Raw genomic sequence first — 23,088 nt, 5'->3', positions numbered from 1 at the left:
TTTGCTAGTAGTTTTACGACGTGCAACAGGGCAGAAATAGATGTTTGCATCATTCCAGACAGTTTTCGTGGACAGTGTTGCTCTAGATATCTTAAATAAAGGAATATTAGATATTCACTACTTGTGATTACATGACCTCACAGAACATCAGCTAGTAATTTTGATGTTTCCACTACATCTTTCAAATCTTGCTGAAATTATTTAGTAAGCACTTTGACAGATGAAGTCTGCTTTAATGTGACTTTAATTTCTGTACAAGTTATATAACTGAATAACTCAGAAAATGAAGTGCTTTTATTTGATGACTTTTAGGAAAGTTGAATTTCAAATATTGTCTAAAAGAAATGGCTAATCAATGAGACCAATTCTTTCTCTGCAGGGCCTCCCAAACCTTTTCTTCTGAGTGCACCAGCATTCTACTCTGCGTGCTGTGGTGGGTCCTGCCGGCGCCCTGCATCCCCCTCCGCTTTTCCAAGTAAGTTTTTAATGATTCATCAGCAATGCCTCAGTTATTCTGTAAACCAGAGCAGCAGGATTTAATGCGCTCAGGGAAGCTAATTGGTAATGCAATGGCAAGGAGCTAATTCCTCACTAAAAATCACAGCGATCCTATTCAGAAGGCTTCCAGAGATTTATCAAACCTCAGCACAGTGAGCAATTGTGAGCAGTTTCTAATGGCTTTGAATCCTAGGGCTGACATACCAAGGAAAGCAACTTGTTTTCCATTTGATATAAAAGATCTCTGAGGGACCAGTTTGACTCTTTCTGAAATGTGTAGCAACAGTCCTTTAAAGAAGAAAAAAGAAAGGAAGGGAGGCAAAGAAACTGCTGTATAAAATTCCATCCAGCTTAAAATGTGACACGAAGTCACAAGGTATCTGTAGAAAATCATTAAAGATTGTCAAGATCATGAGAGGAGATAAATACCTCCTCATCATCTTGAAGAAATCCAGCCAGAGCTGTTGGACATGTTTTTAGGAGGACATTAAAAATCATACAAGCAGAATTTTAATAGCATGGGCTGGGGACAGGAATGAGAAGGACAGAACTCATAGTGCGTGCACACACATACTCTCACTTGCAAAGACGTATGTCTAAATGAAAGTAAAGTTCACCTGAATCTTGAGATGTCTTGGTAAGGTAAGAAGTGGTGGTAGAGAATTTGTATTTATGACAAAGAAGTCCAGTAGGGGGATGTGTTTATTTCAGCTGCCCAAGAGAAAACATTTATTCAGTTAACAGCTCTGTCAGGTGAAAAGCGAAATTAGAGTTGAGTCAGACTAAAGTACAGAGCTCTACCACGGTTGAATTCAGCTCCCTGCTGCCTCCGTGCATGTGTTTTATGAATGTTTCAGGAGAGCAGTTCCTCAACAGAATGATTCCTGACAAGTGAGGCAGCAAATGCTGGCCGTTTAATGAGCTTCAAGCTTCTGAGCATCTCTTTAGGGGGCTGATACTTTCCCACAGAGCACTTTACATGGCTGGGACCCAGCACAATGGGTGACAGACCCGTGACCAATCGTCACTTTCACTTGACTCATCCACACGCGACCTCACCACGATTTTTTCACTCTGCAGATGAACTTTAGGAACCATTTCACATGGAAAAGGCTGGGGCAAGGGTCAGTTGCCCTTTTGTATGGTCATAAAGCAAGGCCCTGTGTGTCAGTCTTTTCTCCTGTCTCACATTCCAAGTGAATTTCTGGACACCATTTAAAGCACTTGACTGAAAAATAAAGCAGTGAATGAAACTGACTTTTATAGACTCATTCTAGCTCATCTTCCCATATAACCCTGTCCACCTGAAAAGGGATTTAGTGGATGAGCTGAGTGTATACAGGGACTTGCTGAATACATAGGGCCTATTATCAACTGTGGGGATTGTTTATTAACCAGGACTGATACACTACTATTTTGGAAGTGACCTATTAATTGTCCATTTAACTAGAATGTATTGAATTCAAACAGCAAAATAGAAACCATGACTAAACCTTTTACTCGCTCCTTCAAGGTGGTCTGCTATGAGGACGATTGAAAGCTGTTGTGCAAATTAAGGAGACATTTATCACCGTATATTAGAGTAGCAGGCCACGATTCTGGAGACTTAAAACCCAAATATCTGGTACCATGCCCACAGTGGCATCTCTGGGAAATTAAATATTTAGTGTTAGATTTGGGAAGAGGAGATTAAAAGAGCTCCCACACTTTGCTTCATTTATTTCACCCTGATATGCTACTGTCTTTTGCTTTAGAAAAATCTCTGGTGGTACAGTTGAGGTAAGTAGAAATAGGCAAAAAATTACTGTGTAACAGGGGGACATTTACATATGTATATGTTAGTGTGTGTACATGTATTCATTTTATAGTGGCATTTTAAGAGTCTCCAAGCCACGGAAGTTTGGGCCGATTTAATAAACAGAACACATAAAAGTGATGATAAAGACATTTTCTAGATAACTTCCTCTTCTAGACTAATTGAGAGGTTAAGATGGATTTTCCTCCATCTATTTCTCTATTTTGTGTCCTTTGCATAATCGTCGTAAATTATGGTGTTTATCCCTGCAGGTTTAAAGTCCTGTGATTCATATTTTTTTTTTTAATAAACATACAGTTGAAAGTCAGTGCACCTCAGATCCAGGATAGGAAATGCTGCACTTAGTTTGTCTGCCTTTCTAAAGTTGGCATTTAAGATGGTTTACAGGTGCTACAAGTGTTTTCAATAAAGAGTGATGTCTCTTATTATTAGTTATACACCAAAATGAATTTATTTTGTTTATAATGTTCACTCATATTGGCAGCAACTAATAATGAAATGGTGTAATTACGTTGTCAATAAAGACTTTTACATAAATAACCAAGATACTAAGGAACAGTTAATGGGGTATACATCTGTACAATCCATTATACTGAAGGCATTTAATGGATTTTTCTTTTTTTTTTCCCTACTTCTTTTAATAATAAGAACAATGTTTATGCCTAAAATTTTAAATTATTTTCCACTGTGCAAAGGAAGGAAAATGAACTGTCTTAGTAAACTTGTATTAAGTTTTGCTTAGATAGCCAAAATTAGGTTTATACTAAAAATTTTAATAACTGATGACATTGATGGCCTTCATCATTGTTTCACAAGTTGACTTCATTCTTTCCAAAAGGACAGGATCAGATCAACATAGTTGTAACTGTGCAAGTGGAATATCCTTTTGACTGTGAACATGATTCATTTGTTTAATATTGATTTAATTATTAACTTCTTCGATTTACAATTGACTCCTTGTTGTAATGTGGAAACAGTCATTCATCCAGTGCCCTTCTCACATGCAGTAAATAGTTTAACAGGCTATTTAAGCACAGCCTTTATAGGGGGGAAAATTAAAAGGCAGTGGTAATAGTTCTCCCCTACCCCAAAACAGTGCATGGAAAATCTTTCATATTACATCCATAAGGTTCTTTTCAAAATAACACATTTCTCAGCTAAAATGAAAGGGTGAGTTTCAGATATGATTTAGAGAGTGACTTTTAAAACACTACCCGAGAAAAATAGGAATCTTAATTATGTAGCTTAGCTAATTGAGTTAAATCAAATAATTATTCCATTTTGTCTTCAAGTACCCAACTTGAATTTGTCCTTTCAAGAATTTTATACCTGGGCTGGGAAGATAGCTCAGCTGGTAGAGTGCTTGCCTCACAAGCACAAGGCCCTGAATTCGATCCCCAGTACCATTTTATATCTTAAAAGACAAAGCCTCAATTTTGAGCAATATACAAGTGAGAACAAGGAAAATATTTTCCAGACACAAACCACTCTGCCTTTTTCTTCGAATAGGAACTCATATTCTATGTTTTGAGATCATTTTACCATTTTACCTTCCTTGTTAAAACATAAGAGAACGTAATATGCTCTCCAAGTTTGATTTTAGACTTTTACTGAAGGTGACAGGAAAGGGACACTATATTTATTGTTGCAAATGTAGATTGGTTCTATGAGTTTAACTGTCAATGATGGGCTGTGTTCTGATTAGTTATCTTGTTATCTGCCCTGGGTGTTAGTCTTTTACTGTCTCAGCTGGAGTGGTGAGTGGACTGTGGAAGCCAACCAGGACCTATGGAAACCCACATAAGGCTGCGCACACACAAAAAGTTTTTTTTTTACATATATAGAATGCTAAACTTTTAGCACTGTAGGATCTTAAAAGGGATGCAGCATTTTTTCTAATAAAGCAAGAAGCCAATTATATTGTCTAAAATGTAATTGAGTTTGTGCAGTAAGTTGAATATAGGTATTGTCTTCTCAAAAGTGAAGGGAGGGATACTCCATAGATAAATGACATTCGGTCAACCAAGAAGAATGTTTAAAGGAGTCAGAGGCTCAGAGACAATGGGTTTTCCAAGTTGATGACTCTATTCAGCAGTTCAAGAGAGCAGTGAAAGTGTTGCAGTTATGTTCCTAGAATGGAGTTCCTTTTCTCTCCAAATGTTCAGTCCAGAGGGTGATGGCAGGAGTAACTGCTTGAAGGTACGAGTGCTTGTCCCTGATCTTGTCTGTAGCCCTTCCTGAGAATAACATGAAATCTAATAGTGCTGCTTATACTGATTTGAGGTTCCCCAGAACAAGTATGCAAGTCCAGGATAAGGGAGGGAAAGAACTGCTGGGTAGAGCAAAAGTGGAAGGGAATATACTGTGAGCTCAGTATGTGCCTGTAGAATGATGTGCGGCTAGAATAGGACCAATGAGTAGAGTTCAGAGGAAGTTAAATTGGGTCTTGATATAAGGGACATTCAAGGTGTGTGATAGGTAGTATAGCATTCCAAACACTAGACTGTGTGGAGGTTGGAGCAAGCTTTTAATTAAATAGACAGGTTAGGTAAATACTATGTCCTCTCCTTCCAAACTTCAAATCTACCAAAAGTACCCAAGGGCCTGTGTGTACACACATTTGAAGATAGAAGAAAAGAAGGGTGAGGAAGCTTTTCATAGAAGAGAAAATCCTAGGTAAGAACATTGAAAGTAGGAGACAGGAAGTTGCAGCTGTTAGAATGCTTCTGTAGGAAAAGATGCACCCACCAAGGAGAGCTCTCTCACATTTGAGGGACATTGATCCCAGAACGGAGGACCACCAACCTGAGGTTTGAAATGATGTACATTTGAGGAAATCGTGAATGGAGGCTGATGGCATTTCTGCTGGCCTGTGGCAGAGGCCTCTATTAAACAAATGACCTCTTGTCTACTCCAGCTCTAAGAAGTTATTGAATCCATTAAAAGGATGAAAGAATTCTCTTTCCGAAAGGGTGTTGATAGTCCCCAGCTTCAGTTATCCTGAAATAACCATGAATTTTTTACTAAAAGTCTGGAGAGATCTGGATTCGGTGGTGCTTTGTAGACTAGTTATCACTTTCCTTACAAAGTCAGAGGGTCGCTGTGATATAAATTAGTTTTTAATATGGGAAACTAGAGAGCAAACCTGAAGTAATGCAATGTATTAGGAGTGGCTAGAGATAACACTCCTTGGCCTGCTCTGACCCCACCATAGCACAGATTGGGCACAGAGGCTGGAACAGAACAGGGAACAGAGATGGGGGCCAGGACCACAGCAGGGGCTAGAGGCTATGATGGGACAAAGGGCAACATGCACAATCCAGAAACCTTTATAAGACTTCCTGAAGCAATAAGTGAAAGGGCGGTAGAGATTCAGATGAGCCCAGGTGAGCCCAAATGCCTCACAAATTGCTGGTATACTACTGTTCTGGGGATAGGATTCTGCTGGATTGCAGGGGTAGAAAGATAGGACAAGGGCTGCAGCTACTTTCTCATAGGCTGATGTCTAGAAAATGACATCTTTGTTCTGTAGGACTGTCCATTTGCTATGAATAGCACTGCCCTGTCTTCAGAGTTAAGTCATCTTTTCTAGAGGTCAAGGCCAGAGTGAAAGGCAGTGGTTACCACTAGATCATCTAGTGCTGGTTTTCCTGTCTCTCCCACCTCTACTCCCAACAGTAGCGGCCCACATGGCAGACCTCCGTAGGCGTGCCCTTCACCAGGCCCTTCCCACAGCGCTTGTCTGGAAGATGGCAGTTGGGAAGCATCCAGGATCCAGAGAGTCATACCTCTGATATGTTTTCTATCTTAGGTTGTTCTGCCACTTTAGTGATACTCCCCATCTTTCTGCCTCTTCCCTTGCTCATTTATAATTTAAAAATTTTTCAATGTAATTTTGAAGAACATTAATTTGCTTCATTTTGCTTTGATATGTGCTCTCAAACACAAAATTTCTTTCTAGATCTTGTTTTTTTTTTTTTCCTGTGGAAAATGGGGATAGTAATATGTACCCCTGGGGATTGTTGTAAATATTACATGACATGATGCATGTAGTTGGCACATACATAGGCATATATTGAGTCCCAGATATGCATGGAAGATACAGTATAAAATAATGTTAATGATAACATGAATACTAATGATATCATCAAATAGAGGTGCCTAAATACCTTATGCCCCATATCTGTTTATTTCATTTTTGTATTATTTAATTTTTGTCACTTGAAAGTCTTCATAGGAGTCAGACGTTTGTCATGAATTTAAGAATAGTTGGAAGCATTTGTTAGTAACAGCTTTTCAGTAGCTTCTGAGTGATTTCTGAGTCACCAAGAAGTTCTTGAAGTGATATTTGCAGGTGTAAATTTGGGGTCCTTATTTGCAGGGGTATAAGGTATGAAAATTTTGTGGGTTCATCTTTGTGGTTTATGGTTAGATTCGGACATAGCCTGTGAAAGACTCATGGGTGAGACATGGGGAGGAGCACCAAGGGTAGTAGTGGCAGCATTGTAATATAATTCTTCTGGGAACTCAGGGTGCACCGCTTTAGCAGAACAGGATAATTTATGTATTGAGAACCACAGTAGGAGAGACTAGGCAATAGCAAAGCAAGGAAGAATGCAATATTCTTTATCTGTGTAGCATTTTTTGCTTATTTACTGGTTGTATTCTTGTTCATTTTTGGGCACTAAAAGCAGAGAATCAGACCCTGGAGTTAATACTTTAATCTTCACAGTTGTACCAGGTCTTTCTTTTAAAGATTGAGATCTGGTTAAATCCAAAATGCCTCCAAAATGTTAGCATTTACCACATGTGAGAATAATGTATTTGTAAATTCCCTTGATGGGAACTTGGTTCTCTTTATTTAAAAATAACTCTTTAGGAAAACCTACAATTTCTATTAAAAGTTTTAGGGGCACTTAAATGAGCTTTGTTCCCCTTTGTTTTATTTTAACCTGTAGGTCTTGTTGAAGAAGGGGTTAAATTGAGTGGAGTCATGAGCCTTACTTAAAACTCTACCTAGGAAAAAAAAATGTAGATTCTTTTTGTTACCTTTATAGGTCTATAAATTTATTTTGGAATCTATGTAGAGATGTAAAATATTTTATTAATTCAGAAAATATTTGCCTTTCTAACTACTATTCTGGTCGTGTCTTCTTGAGAAGTTGCCCTTGTCACATCATAACTCACATTGTTTCATTCACCGTTGGCCCTTTTCTACTCTCCCAGTTTATCTCCTGTGTCCTTCCTGGTCAGATCCTGCAGCCTGCAATGCCAGGCTGTGTGATGCTCATCCCACCCTGCTTCACTCGGGTCCTCACCTGGCTTCATGCTTCTGCCTGCCTTTTCCAAGATTGCCAGCTAAGGAATCGCTTTGAGCATTGTTATCTTAGGACTTTCAGATTTAGCGGCTTTTTATCCAGCACTCTTGAATGCATTCTCTGCTGTGTCTACAGTCCTCATCTCTCTATATTTGGTTGTCTGTATCCTTCATGAACCTCTTCTGTATCTTAAAGATGGATTGATCACCTGTATCTTAAAGATGGATTGGATTCTTCTTCACTTGTCACTCAGCATCCACTTAATAACTCTACCAAGTTATTCCCCAAAAGATTGCTGATATTTACTTGTTCCATTTGAAAATAGAACCAAATTAAAAATGTAGATAGTGTATATGGATTATTTGTCCATAATTCTGCAATAGCCTACCTTAATGTTTATTCTTGCCTTTTCAGTCTTTTCCTTTCATTTTTATTTAGTTGTAAACATAGTATATATCTTTTGTATCATGTTTTAAAAATTATAGTGTAAGTATTTCTTTGCTGCTGCTTAGCCTTCATAGTCCTCATCTTTAATGGTTTCTTAAAAGGTCACAAATTGGATAGTGTATACATTTGTTTGCCTTTGGGTATTTACTGTTTGTCTCCTACTTGTTAAAATGTGTGACTGTACTAATGATAGATTGGATACATTTACAAATTAAGAATGCCAGAATGCAAAGGAAAGTGTCGAGAATTGAGTTCAGAAGGCCTTAGTGCTACTGAGCTGTGTCCTTTGTGTGACTTTGAATCTTGATTACTCTGAGCACTTCTTCATCTGTACTGATAAATGTAGCTTATGATTCTTGTAATGAAATCCAACAAGGGGAAGTGAAATAAATTTGTGGGATTCTTTATTTTTTTGGTACCAGGGATTGAACCCAGGAGCACTCTGCCACTGAGCCACATTCCCAGCTCCTTTTTATATTTTATTTAGACACACGGTCTCCCTGAGTCGCCTTGGGCCTCACTAAATTGCTGAGGCTGCTTTGAACTCTCCATCCTCCTGTCTCACCCTCCAGGGCTGCTGGGATTATAGGCATGCACCACCAAACCCAGCAGATTTGTGGGATTCTTAATGTGGGCTGGGTTCTGTACTGTTCTTATGCTATTTCATTGAATCCTTGGATCGGCTTTATAAGATTGACTGGAAAAGACTTTCAACTTGCTTCAGGCCGCACAGTAAATGCCAAGATTTAAACCCAGTTCTTCTGTACACCATAGTTATTTATCCTGAGTCTTCCTAAAGACTCTGCTGGTGAAGCTATAATCTGAAATAATACAGAAGAGCCTATTCTAGGATCTTCATACCAAAGAATATTCAGAGAAGAAAAGCATTTATGAAAAGATGAGCATGTTGAGATATTCACAGTATTTTTATTATTGACCAGTATTTCATGAAACTTCTAAAAGTAACAACAACAAACTTCTTACATCTCTGACAAAGAATAGCAAGTCCAGTTGTCAAAACCTGACTTCAAAGTATGATCTTGGCACAAGACCGGCAAAAAGAATTAGTGCCATTGTAGAGGAAACAGCCCAGACCCCCTGTTTGGATGAATGGCGAAGAACATCACTGGAAGTGAACGTTGATGGAGAGTTGGACTTGATTGCATCCCAGAGGTACAGCATTTCTCTGGAGATGCAAAGTTACAGAGCTGGCAGGAAAGGGATCGTGTGGTTCTTGCAGTGTGAGGATAAAGGAGAATGAGGTATACCTGAGGGCAGAGAGAATAGCCAGGAGATGTTTATAATCTTTTTAGACAAACAGAAAAGGAAGTGATCATATTGCAGAAGTAGGAGTAACAAGATTTATTGTCTTCTCTTTTAAACTACAAACCAAATTATATCAGTATTATGGAGAGTTAAGAGATTTTGTTTTGGTGTCAGTCTTCCTGGGTTTGAAAACCTAGCTATGTGACCTTGAACAAAGTCACTTGATTTTCTTAAACTTCATTTTATTTCTGTAAGATGGTGAGAATAATAGTAGTATTCATGGCATAAATTCATTGTGAGAATTAAATGGAATATTGTGCTTCCATGGCTTAACACAGAGTAAATGTAACAGTTCAGTTCAGTGTATGTTTATTATCATTTCATGTTCTGCTTATTCATCTTCTGTTGATCTCCACTACCTTCTTGCCCCAAACCCTTGCAGTTCTCTATGATCTGGCTCCATTCCACTCCATAATCTTTTTGCCAAAGGTCTAAAGGTCTTCAAGATCCTGGCAGGTAAAAATCAAACTATGGCAAGCTGAGGACCTCATGCTCCATCTAAAGGAGGCGTGTGCCACTCACTCTCATAGCTATTTGTATAATTGGAAGGTGTAGTGAGTTTATCACCTTTGAAGAGGTGTCAGAAACCTGGACTTCGTGTGAAACCTCCCAGTTATTAAATCTGGACAATGAAACCAGAATTGTTAAACAACACTCTAAGACCAAACAAAGCCCATCTGCAGGCGGTTATGGTTGGCAGCATTTGGCAGCCTCTGCTTCATGCCCTTCCCCACACTTGCAGACTGCTCTTTTTCCCTGGATAGATTTGATTCCTCTGTGCCTGCTGCTTTCAGACATGCTGGTCACTGTGTCTGGACCAGCCTTCTCTCTATTTCTCTCTATTGTTCTTTTAGATGAAGCTCAATCTTGTTTTTTCTGAAGTCAACATTTCCTCCATTGTGATATCAGAACATTTTGCAGACCTTTCTATTCTAGCACTCAATAAATTTATTCACTGTTTATTCAATAAATAATTATTAGGCACCAAAACACAGACCAATTACAATCATAAACCAGAGTCCTTGTTCTCCTGGTGCCTAAATTATGGAGTGAATGATCATGTGTCAGTACTCCCACGAGACAGGATAGTCTGTAGGACAGGGATTAGGTGCTGTTTGTCTGGTTTCCTTAGCAGTTAGTTCAGTGGACCTGATACCAAGTGCATTAGTGTTCTATTAACGCTATAACAAATTGTCACAAACTTTGTGTCTTAAAACAACACATGTTTAACCATCATGCAGTTCTAGAGACCAGAAGTCTCAAATGGTCTCATTGTACTAAAACAAAGGCGTTAATTGTGTTCCTTCTAGAGCTTCTGGAGAAAATCAATTTCCTTACTATTTTTTTTTTTTTTTTTTTTTTAGCTCCTTGAGGCTCACAGTTATGTCTCCATCTTCCAAGTGAGTTGTGTAGAGTCTTCAAATCTGTCTCTGACTCTGACCTATTTTGCCTGTCTCTTCCACTTATAAGGACCCTTGTAATTACATTGAGCCCACCTGAATGATCCAGGATACTCTCTTCAGCTCAGGATCGATTGTTTTGCAACCCTAATTCCATTTGCAACCTTAATTCCCCTTTGCCAGATTCTGTTTAGGACATAGACATCTTTGCAAGCACAAGGGGTGCAGGGTGTATTACTCTGCCTGACATACCTGGCAAGAAGAATGAGAGAATGGATGATGAATGCATGCGAACACTCAGAGGGTGGCAGACAAAGCAGAAAATGTCTCTGTCTTCAAGAAGTTGATTGTCAGTGGAATTAAGCAGTGAGCAAGGTTACTTAGAATCCTTCACCTCTCCCTTTGGTTCTTAGATTAAGCATCTTTGACTCTTGAAAACTTTGTCTGACATCACAAATTTGGATTAGACACCTTATTTTGTGTTCCCAGGATGACTTTTTAAAGAATACATGCTTGGGGCTGGGGAGATAGCTCAGTCGGTGCACTCTACCCAGCACCGCCAAATAAAAAAAAGAGTACATGCTTAATCACTTGTTTATTGCTAGTTGAACAAATGCCCATCTATGAGATTTTACTGGTAAAGATAAAATGGATATGGTTTATTTCTCAATATGTGGTATTGGGCAGAAGGCCTGGCATATGGTAAGTATTGAAATAATTATTGAAAAAATGAATGAAAAAATAAATAAGTAAAGAATTAGATGAAAATGAAGTGTTTAAACCACCTATGACTTGTTCTGCATTGGGGCTTTGAAATCTGAGACCACAGGCTTCCCTGACAGGCACACATAATCTTGGGCAAGCACATGTGCCCCTTTTCCTTCCTGCTGGAAGAGTATTTATCAGATCCCCAAAGGAGTCTACCCCCACAAAGAGGTTAGGAAGCACTGCTCTGAGTGCATGGAGTTTGGATGAGATCCGTTGGCCAAGGCAGAGTAGGAGGATGCTATGTTGTCCTGGGGAAGGCAGATTGACTTTTCTCCATTGCTAACTAGGCTTTTGTATCTCTCCTCCACCTTCTGCAGGAGAAGAGAGTGTGCTGCCTTTGCTGACACAGGACTCTAATTCCAAAGCTCGGAGGGGCATTTTAAGAAGAGCTGTATTTTCTGAGGACCAGAGAAAGGCTCTGGAGAAAATGTTTCAGAAGCAGAAATACATCAGCAAAACAGATCGAAAGAAACTTGCCATCAATTTGGGACTAAAGGAATCACAGGTACTAATGAGCAGGAAGATGTCTCCTGCTCCTCCTTTCTGAAGCCATACAATGAAATCAATTCATTTGGCAAATATCTCTTGTGGTAGGCATGGTGCAGAACCCTGAGGTGTTCTCAAAATGCTTTTCATAATTTTTTAATGGGTAGAAATAGATGATTCCTATTTGGAAATAGATCCATTGGCTGAGAGGTCTAGGTTTTTCCATTGGACTGATTAATTCTTCCAAAATGAAGTGAAATGCTAAGAATGTAGCATTTATATCATAATTTTTTTTTGCTTTGTATTCAGAGAAGCAGGCTAAATAATTTCCTTCAAAAGCAGATACCAATTTTCTAACTTTCTCTTCATTTTCAATCCAAAATCAAAGCATGAATGAGTGACTTATGAATACCTGTTAATGGGTTTCATTATTTTTCACTTTGGGTTTATGTCATGTACAGTTTACTTTACATTTGCAGCACTTACCCCCCCTTTCTTGCTCACTAACATTTCATATAATTGTGAATGAGACTTTCTGGCTTTTTGAAAGTGAAGACTACACTAAAATTTTGCCCACTTACAAATAATTAAAACACAATGCACTAGCATTTTCCTATTTAATCCTCCTCATCACAATGCACTGTAATAAGCCTTTTTTCTAGATGAATAAATGTACAGAACTGAATATAGGTCTGGTGTCATGTAGCAAAGCTGTTTGGGAGCTGGCTTACATCCTAGGAAACTTGACTCTGGGGTTTGTGTTTTCCTTAAACTAGAGCCCCTATATACAGTTGTGCAGGGTGTTCACTGTTCAGAGGCATCTGGCTGGGGGAGGATGGCAGCCGGAATGGGTTTCTTGGTCAGACCTACACCCACCTGCATTTTGCCAGTTAGCATAAAGGGCTAGCGGAGGCTCTGTCTTAATCTTGCCATCCTCTTGCTCACTACAGATGACCTGGCTACACTTTAGACCTTACTAAGACCAGTTATTATTATGTGAAACTCTCCTCAACCTTGCTTTCTTTCTCTAGGGATATGCTCTGTCTCTACAGCCTGCTTCCCGTGCCCAAATTTTTGGAGTGGTAGGATGCAGTACATGGTATGGTACAGGATAATTGACCTAGATCCGTCAGTCTGTGCCCTTCTTGCACTGTGGTACTAATGAGTCTACAACCTCAACTGATTGCCCTGTGCCTTGGTTTCTCACTTTAAAGAACAAGAACAATTAGGGAATTTTCTCTAGGTCTCAGAGCAATTCTGGGTATATAACAGATAAATTAGTAGCTGTATCTTGACAGTCCGTCTCTTGTGTGCAAGGCACTGCGTGAGGTAGGCAGGAAGAGGAAATATGGTAAGTACTGAGAAAGATACACTTTTTTGTACCCTAGGAACTTACACACCTGGTAGAAACTCATGAAAAGTTAGATAACAACATAAGACCATATAATAATAAAGGGGACATAGATGTTGAAAGATGAAAAGTAGCAGTGTTCCATCTACAGTGCTCTAAGCAAGTGTGATAATCTGTTAGTGTATGTGTTGTGTTCCTGTAAACAGATTCTTAAAAAGCAAATACAACCACCATATTAAAAAAAATATATGGGGGCATGAACATAATCTCTCTCACCCCAGAAACCTGTTCCTTATTTGTATGCTGTCTTTTGCTTATCTACAGGCACATCGTTTCCCTTAAATATATTGGGTTTAAAATTCAGGTGCCTCAGAATTCATGCTTTTTGTCTTGCTGATTTTGGTGGAATATCTCCAAAGGAATTTAGCATTTCTTGTTTCCATATATATCAATTACATAGTTAATGTGGTATTTATTATGCTAAACTTAAAAACATATTTTTCAATAAAGTTAAAATTCAGTAAAGTTAAAAATGCAAGCTCATCTTACTTTTCTCCAGTGTAATGCCTTGGTTACTACCATCATTTAAAAATGTATCTTGTTTGAATTTATTGAATCATTGTGTTATTTTAAAAAGAAATGTGTATGTGAGTTATGTATGTACCAACATACAATAAGGCAAAAGCTAGCATTATGCTTACCTAGTGCCCTTATACTTGGTAGCATTTAATCCTTGCAAAGATCCCATGAAGTAATTACCTTTATTGCCCTTATTTTACAAATGAAGAAACTGAGACTCAGAGTTGTGTGTGTTGCATTTATTTAAAACAATAAATGAGATCATACTGTGCATATATTTTGGCTTTTCCTAAAGAACAGTTTAAATCACCTGCATAACCCAGTGCACAGATCAGGCAGTAGAAACTGGGAGACCCCAAAAATCCCCTCCCAGTCACTACCTGCTTTTTCCAAGGACATCTACTAGTCTTATTTCTACAACATAGATCAGGTTAGCCCGTTCTTGTACTTTAACAGAAGCACTCAGTGCATATTCTTTTGTATATGGCTTCTTTCACGTAATAATATGATGGTGAGATTCTTTGTGTTGTTGCATGTAGCAGTAGATCTTTCTACTTATGCTGTGTGGTATTACCATTACGTGGTATAATACGATTAATTCATTCTACTGAAGGGGGCATGTGTATTCCCATTTTTAACTGTTGTGAGTAACACTACTGAGAATTTTTTATTTAACATTTTTCCCTGTTTGAATGTTCTGGGATGCCTCCTTCCATGGCTGTACATATCCACCAATTCATTCTTTGTGTGTATGTCGCATTACAGAATTGTGTGGATATAGCATAATTCAATTAACCACATCAACTTTTAAGTTACTCCCAGTTTTCACTATTGCATCTATCTATGTACTTTAAAAATAGTATTGTACATTAGGGATTATTTGTTAAGGTGTATGTGTATTTTAAAAGTATGATAGATTAAAAATTTCTTTCCGAAACAATATTATATCAAATTAGACACTGAGTTATATAATTAACAAAAAGTGCTTTTTTGCAAACCCTTCACCGTTTATCATTTTACATATCACCAACCTTATGGGCAATGATATTTATTATTTTTAAATTTGAATTTTTTTAACTTATAGAATTTCAGGTCTTTTAATCATTGGCCTTTCCATGGCTGACTTTTTTTCTATCATATTGTGTCTTGTCGATATGTAGCAATTATTTTGGATATTAATAAACATATTTAGAGTGTTACAGTTATTTACACTTTCCTGTTAGAGATGTTGTAAAAATTCTGTCCAAGTTTGTGGGTTTTTTAAATTGTGGTAAAAGAAATATGAGAATTACCACTCAGTGGCATTAGGTACATTCACATTAATGTGCAACCATTGGCATCATCTGTCTCTAGAACTTTTTGTTCTTATTAAACTGGAAATGTGTCCAAAACCAATTCCTTGTTTCTCTCTCTCCTCAGCCCCTGGCAATAACCATTATACTTCTTTTGCTATGAATGCCTACTCTAAGAATCTCATATAAGTGAAATCATATAGTGTTTGCCTTTTGTGATTAGCTTGTTTCACTAAACATAATGTCTTCAAGGTTCATCTGTGTTGTAGCATGTGTCAGAATATTCTTTTTAAGGCTGAATAATATTCCATTATATGTACATACCACATTTTTGTTTAACCATTCATCTGTCATTGCAGACTTGTTTTTTTTTTTCATGTTTAGGTAATTGTTCATACCTAATTGCTGCTATGACAATATATGATATTTCTTTGAGTCCCTGCTTTTAATTCTTTTGCTTTTGAATTTTTTATGTGTTTCTGATATCTTTAGTCATAGATAAATTTCTTATTTTTATATATTCAGTTCTACCTAGGATAAGTCCTTTGTAGTCTCATTATTTTATGACATGTTAAAAGTTCATCGCTCCAAGATTATAATGACAATCTGTTATATATTCTTCTAGGACTTTGGTAGTTTTGTTTTCAAGTTGTGTTACTTCTACATGCAATATGCTTTTGTATTTGTTGAGAGAGGTAGAACTTTTCTATCTTTTCACAAATCTATATATTTGTCTCAAGATCATGGACTGGAGAAAACTCTTTTTGTGTTTTTTTTCTTTATTATGATAGCACTTAAATACTTCTAGACATACAGAATGACTAAGGGAAGAAGAAAATAATGAATATGATGAGAAAGACAAGCATCACTAATGGGAACAAATAACTCAGTGAAAACCCATTAGATATATTTGGCCTGCTTCCTAGGAGTAAATGCCCACTTCAAATAAAAAATGAGTTCATGAATAGAACCAAATGCTCTGGTATGTATGCTTCAGAGCTATTTTCTTATGAAAAGTCTTAATCACACAGTTGTAACTGGGATGGCAGTATTTTGTACTTAGTTGTCTGGGGTAGTTTTCTTTTGCAGCCATTCTGAACATTGCCAATCCAGTTGAAGGAATAAAGAAATTATTTTGTCAATCTGGAAGGACCGTCTCAGAATTTTTTTCCTTCATTGCAGAAAATATTTGGTTGATATACTTTACCTAGGTAAAAAGTTTCCAGTTTGTGTTTTAAAAATGAAAATATAAGTTGTTAGTGTAAGGAAAGAATGGGAACTGGGGACTGGGGAAAAAATGTGATTGACTTTCAGAATATCAGGAAAGCCAATTAAGAAATTTTCTGCTCTAGGACCATTGAGAACACAGTGGATGAAGAGGGTGGCTAATAATACAGTTAGGAGTAGAATAGAAGAATGGAGTCTGGGGGTGGGGTGGTCCTGGGAAATGGAATTAGCCAGATTATATTGTTACATTGTGTGCATGTATGAGAATGCAACAAGAAACCCTACTATTAATATGTATATATGTATCTATATATCTATATATATAAAATTATAATGCACTGACAAAAATATATAAGTAAAATAATAATAATATAGATGGCATTATGCTGGGTGCGTTGGGGAAGGTGTGTCTCAATCAGGGACCACCATCATAATAACTTTGGGCTTAATTACAATCAACTGTTATTTATTAAACCTAATTATGATGGTTTGATAAGTCCTAGGCATAATCAAAACTTGAAAATCATATAAAGCCTATAATTTAACAAAGCATTATAAAATATATTATCAATTTAGTGAGGCTGAATTTTTATAAGAACCTGGATACTGAAGTTGGATAGTCGTGGATTCTACCCTAAGCACTTCCTTTATACTAGCTGTTTAATCTTGAGCTCTTTAATCTCCCAAACTTCAATTGTCTTACATGTGAAATGAAGACTTCCTATAGCCATGGTGATGATCAAATTATAAAATCCACCTAGAGTGCATGGCCTGATGCTTGGTACAAAATACTTGCTCATATACTCTTATGAGTTCATAAATTTCCTTTGAATAAAAAATTTAGCATAGACTAAATGATGTGCTTAAATACCTGAGAAAGTTAAGTCAATTTTGAAAGACATGAGACTTACAGAATGTAACCAATTTACCACAGTTATGTTGTTTTAAAATATATATGGGGATGCTATGTTAAAGCGATTTCTTAGATATTCTTGAAGAAACCAATGTGAAAAGCCACAGGGACTTTCCAGTTTGGGTCTTGTAATAAAGTGTTCTGTAGAATGAATATTAGAAGCAAGTACAATATAAAATGCTAAAATAAGAGGATGGAGGCATAACTGAGAGGCAGAGTGCTTGTCTAGCATGGTTGAGCCCTGGGTTCCATCCCTAGCACTGCAAATAAATAATAAATAAATAATAAAATGCTGCAGCAAAATAGCTTGGAATAAATTATTACTTTTTCCAATTATTTTATCAATAGGTGAAAATTTGGTTTCAGAACAGAAGGATGAAATGGCGGAATTCCAAAGAAAAGGAAGTACTTTCCAACAGGTGCATCCAAGATATAAACCTTCAAGAGGATCCTCTCTCACAGTCTGCTCTGGGTTTCTCTTCTCCATGTGCTTCAATATGGGAAGTCTCCCAACAACCCTCAAGTCCAAGATGGAGGGAGAATTCTCCAGAACCTTCAGAAAAACTAATCCAGGAGAGTTCAGGGGCACCACCCCCAGAAGCAAATTCACTGCAAGGTGCCTTGTATTTGTCTTCTGAGGAAGACACTGGAGACAAGGGTGCACTTACTAAGTCCATGTGAAAGGAAGCATTCCTCCATGTTAAAAGAACACTTAACCAACAACATTTGAACTCTAAAGCCAGTTAACTTGTGCCTCATTATTACCTAAAACCTAACACCTTCTGAATGATACAGGAACTAATGCTTTAGGAAATTCACTCCAGTGTTCTCTTATCTAGCCCTATACTCAGACTTAACTTGTAAGTGGAATAGAATCTTCCAAGAAATATGATGAAACTAAAAAGAATAAGAGCAAGCATTGGCTCGGTCCCTGCTCTGAGTATGTGTATATATTCATATGTCTGTATGTGTATGTATATATATGTAAATATTCATTAAAAAATACATTGGTAGAAACTCATTTCTCTTTAAACACTGCATGAAGCAAGTTCATTTCCTTTTTTATGAAGAAAAATAAACCATCAACAGAATGCTATAATTTTTTTGGAAATAATGTAAAATTTAAACTTTAGTCCAAACTTTGATATCACAAGAATATGTTTTAAAAGTTTCTCAGGGGCTAGGGCTGTAATTCAGTAGTAGACTGCTTCTTATCATGCACAAGACCCTAGGTCAATCCCCGGGATGACTAAAAAAGGAAAATATAGGAAAAGGAAAATTATATTATTTCATGACCTCTTTTGGTATCCAACTATAAGTGAATTTTAGCAACTCAGCAATGCTAATCAAACGAGCCACGGTTAGATACATACACCGAAGATACACATTAAAATGAACCCAACAAGAAAATTAGAATTCCTGAATATAACTTAACTTATATAACAGCATATATGCTTAATTTTCAAGTCTCTACACCTTATCAGGACATCACTGAGAGAGGTACCCATTTAACCAATAATTATCTTTTGATTATTTCTCTGTAGCGATAGGCCTAGACCAGGGTTTGCAAAACAAAATGGATGTTTGAGGACTTGGCAGATAAATAAAAGTCATGGCCTACCTAAAGATAGTTGAGTTCAATAATTTTCCAACACTGTGTTGGCCAAACAAAACATCTGTGTCAAGTAGTTTGTGACCTCTGGCCCAAAATAAACAAAGTTGCAGTGTTATAGTTCTTGAAATGTTCCCAAATGGACTTAAAAACACAATGCTGATGGAATCTATGATGATTTCTGTTTGCACTTCTAGTTACAGGCTCAATTTTCCACTTAGTTGGCATATACTATGTATATTGGGTTATTTTATGTATTAACAAACACTACACAGATGTTTTATGTTTTTGACAACCCTGAAATAGTGTTTTTATAAAATTACATTTCTGGTAACGATTTGCTTAGTTAATCCAGCAATTTTAATTTCATGTCCAAGAAAAAATTATGTTTCACTTTGAAGGAAATGAAGCAGAAAAAGGAAATGATGTGGTTTTGAACCAAGCTGTCATTAATCTGTGGATAAGAAACATTCCTAGAAGTTCATTATGTGGCATTTTGTTAGTGAACAAGCTACGTAATGATGGCGGCTTCTAATTTGCTTACCTTCTCAGCTATAGCCTTTGAAGGATTGGTGTTTAGAAAAAGCACTATTTCAGAAGATAATGGTTTTTAATCAATGTTAGCAAATTATTTTTTATGAATGGCATGTTTTTGTTGGTATATGTCTTTATTGCATGATCTTTTACTGTCACTTGAGTCATCTTGGAAGCTCATCGCAATGCCTCATGGCTGGGAGTGGGGGCAGGGATCTGCTAACAACAGTTTAAATTTGAAGAGCTGTTTTAAAGTGATTTAAAATAGTTTTTTATATGATGTTAACCTCATTTGCATTTTTAGGGCTCTTTCTATGTTTTAGACACTATGCTAAGCACTTAATCCTCACAGCAATAACTCTACAATGTAGACAGTATTACTATCAGGGTTCCTGTTGTCAGACGAGGGGGCTGAGGCAGAATATGGTTAGAATGCTTACACAAGGTCATGAAGTGAATAAATGGGATTTGGACGCAGGCAGTCAAATTTCAAATCTTGAGGTCTTTACCAGACTCAAGGGGTCCATACCACTGTGGGATGTATTCACATGGTGTGGGATGCTTTAAGAGATACATTTTGGTGATTGTGGTGAGATTTATTAAAGAAATTCAGAAGCACATTCTGTCTTATAATCTCTTACTTTTGGAATGGCTTTCTCTTGAGTATTCTCTTTTCTGTCAATTTTGAAGTTTAGAGAAAGTAAGTGCCATGGGAGTGTTTTAGGGTGCAATGGTAACGCTTTTTGTTCTTTTTAAATCACTCACTGCTCAAAATCATGAAGTGCTTGTCTGTGATCAAAGTTTCTTAAGAATAACTTGAATTTTGAAAGAGAGAAATCTGTCAAGGCTACCTTATTACTTAGATTGTAGAAATGGGCTAATTGGTGCTTACATATCTTCCAACAGGAAGGTCTGAGACCAGCAGAGGCTTCACTTTGTATGACTGGCCTGATGTTTGAATATACAAATCAGTCTTTTAATTATCGTCCATTTTGGAATGCAATTAGATGTAAGCAAAGTTCCCTGTGGATGGATATTTTAGTGGTGCCTAGGAAATACACAAAGACGTATACACGATATGCATACATGTGCCCTTTGTGGTTTATTTTGCTTTCTGTTTCCAGAAGTGCTGGAGGGGAGGACTGAGCCCTGTTATTCCATCAACCAGGGTTTCCCTTCTCTCTTAGCTTATGTTCCTAACTGTCCAACCCTTGGACTTGTGTGTCCATTTTCCTGTTATCTCAGTACAATTCCTTTTCTGCAGGTGATCATGCAATAGCATATTTGCTGTCTGCTTTCCAGACAAATGCTGCTCTAATTGGCACCAGGGCTATAGAAGGAGGTTGAAGCATTTCAAAAGAAATTATCAAGTGGCTCTTTAGCAGATGAGAAGAAATTAATGGTGAGCATTATCTCCATTTTTTATAAGTATTTTGGATTGGAAATATATTAACAGAGATTATCACTGGCTCTGGAGACAATGAAGATCATGATCATTAATGTTTAAAGTAAATGTTAAAGTAGTAGTTAGATTGTTTGCATGGGAACCCAATTATATAATTCAGTTGTTCTCAGAATTTAAAAATCACACACATGATCATGCCATACCTTCCAATGAATTTTAGATATACACACAGATATGGACATACATACTCCAACATCCATTCCTTCCACTTCACCCCTGAGAATCAGTACACATATTCTTTTTCACTTTTCAAATATAAAATCATAAACTAATATACTTGTTCAACCCACATGTGTTCCTCCTGGTCCCCTTCACTCCCTTTTCTGATGCATTTTACACACTTCCTTTAAAAGGTACATATGCCCCAATGTGTCCCATGACCCATCCATCCCTCGGTTGCTAATGGTTCCCTCAGTCTCTGACCTTTATACATCATGAAGTTCATTCCACTCAGAAGCTTCTTAAACACTGCATCAACTATCTGAAATACCCCCAGTAATTTTGGTTTCTGGAATTCAACACATATTGGGCACTCTGGGAAACATGTCCTAGCCTCTGTGCCAACAAATATGAGAAAGAGCATAGTCCTTACCCTCACATAGTCTATAAGTTAGTCTTCTTGCCAAGCAACTTTTGAAGTATTCCCTGCTGCTGTTGACAGGATCTGTTGAATTTGGAGCAAAAATAAACAAACTTTTGATATCCTCCAAAACCCCTGACTCTCTATTTTCAGGGGGAGAATTCTTAAGTGCTCTACTGTTCAAAAAATACAAGCTGCTCAACAGTGTTGGTTTTCTATGCTCTCCCTCTTCAGACCATAGTGATCCAGATGGAGTTAGAAAGAGTACAGAAAGAAATTCAGCAGTTCTCTTTTGTTCAATGTGTACTCTGTCACCTTTTTTCTTTTTGCCTTCTCAGTTTCGTTGGGAAGAGAGAAGAAAAGCAGATAAAGCAGGGAAGTTCAGGATGATAAGTGTTCTTGAATATGTAAGGAAGATGTTGCAAGATTAATCTGTATCTTTTTCAAACCACTTCTGAATTAAGCAATTACCTTAATGATGTATAGTATGTGTGCCACAAATATGGTTCTTAGCATTATTATTTTTGGTTATAAAGAAATAGACTCAAAAACACACCTAACAAAATAAAATTCATATGTAATTCCACATTCTGGAGATAGCCAACTTAGCTCTTCTATGAAAAAAATTAGTGATTTTTAAATGTATGGTAATGTAAAATACATGTGCCTCAACAGGTTTGGATCACAGTGTATATCCAATTTTTCCTGATTTTTTACTCAACTTTGTACACAGAAATATTTCCCCATGTCATTAAAAGTTACTTGAAACTATTTATAGTGACTGCATAATATTTCATTGTAGCTCCTTTACTTTTTGAGGTGGACCAAGGGATGGGGCCAAAAGATAACAGGGCATAGAAATAATGGTCATGGGATCCTGTACTTAAGAATAATAATTTATGTTTTGAACTAAATAAAGCCTCAGCAAACAAAACAGAATGAAACTTGTGAGGGAGCTTGAGGTTATACTTTCTCTGGGGTTGGATATCAAGGAATATTAAACATGCCAATGGAAGGGTCTCTTCAGAAAGCCACCACGAAACTTATCAAAATGAACCCCATCACTCCAAGTAGAAGGACATAAATGCTCAGATTTTAGTGCATAGTCCACAGAAAACATAATTATGTAGTGTAACATTCTATCTAATTTTACTTTCCAGTCTGATTAATACATTATTCAGCATTTTTTTTTTTTGAGTCTGTATTTTTGTCTACAAAGTGAGCAGTAGTCAAACAAACTCTTGGGGACTAGTCATCTATCATCACTTTGAAGACTGAAATGATAAGGCTGGTTTGCCCAGTTAGTCTAGAATTCTTACAACTTTATGGATATTTTCTCAAAGTTACTTAAATAATAAAAATTTGAGGGAGCATCTTTTGGAATCAGAATATTCCAAAGTCAAAAGAGAAATGGGGAACATTTACATTAAGTTCCGATTTTTCAATTCAACAAATATTTCAACAAAATTTTCACAG

General features: G+C 37.0%; 1 protein-coding gene across 1 annotated transcript in view; it reads left to right on the top strand.

Annotated features, from left to right (window-relative positions):
* The window catches only part of Dbx2 (developing brain homeobox 2), a 36,323-nt gene extending 13,971 nt beyond the window's left edge, over positions 1–22,352 (top strand). The window contains exons 2-4 of the mRNA XM_047550443.1: positions 380–475; positions 11,891–12,078; positions 17,770–22,352. Coding sequence (XP_047406399.1) covers positions 380–475; positions 11,891–12,078; positions 17,770–18,102 — 617 coding nt within the window. The 3' untranslated portion in view covers positions 18,103–22,352. The remainder of the gene's footprint in view (positions 1–379; positions 476–11,890; positions 12,079–17,769) is intronic.
* Positions 22,353–23,088: the final 736 nt, after the last annotated feature.

This window comes from Sciurus carolinensis, chromosome 4 (assembly GCF_902686445.1).
Source record: "Sciurus carolinensis chromosome 4, mSciCar1.2, whole genome shotgun sequence".
Classification (NCBI taxonomy): Eukaryota; Metazoa; Chordata; class Mammalia; order Rodentia; family Sciuridae; genus Sciurus; species Sciurus carolinensis.
Note: the sequence above shows the minus strand (reverse complement) of the source record. Positions and strands in the feature narration are given on the sequence as shown.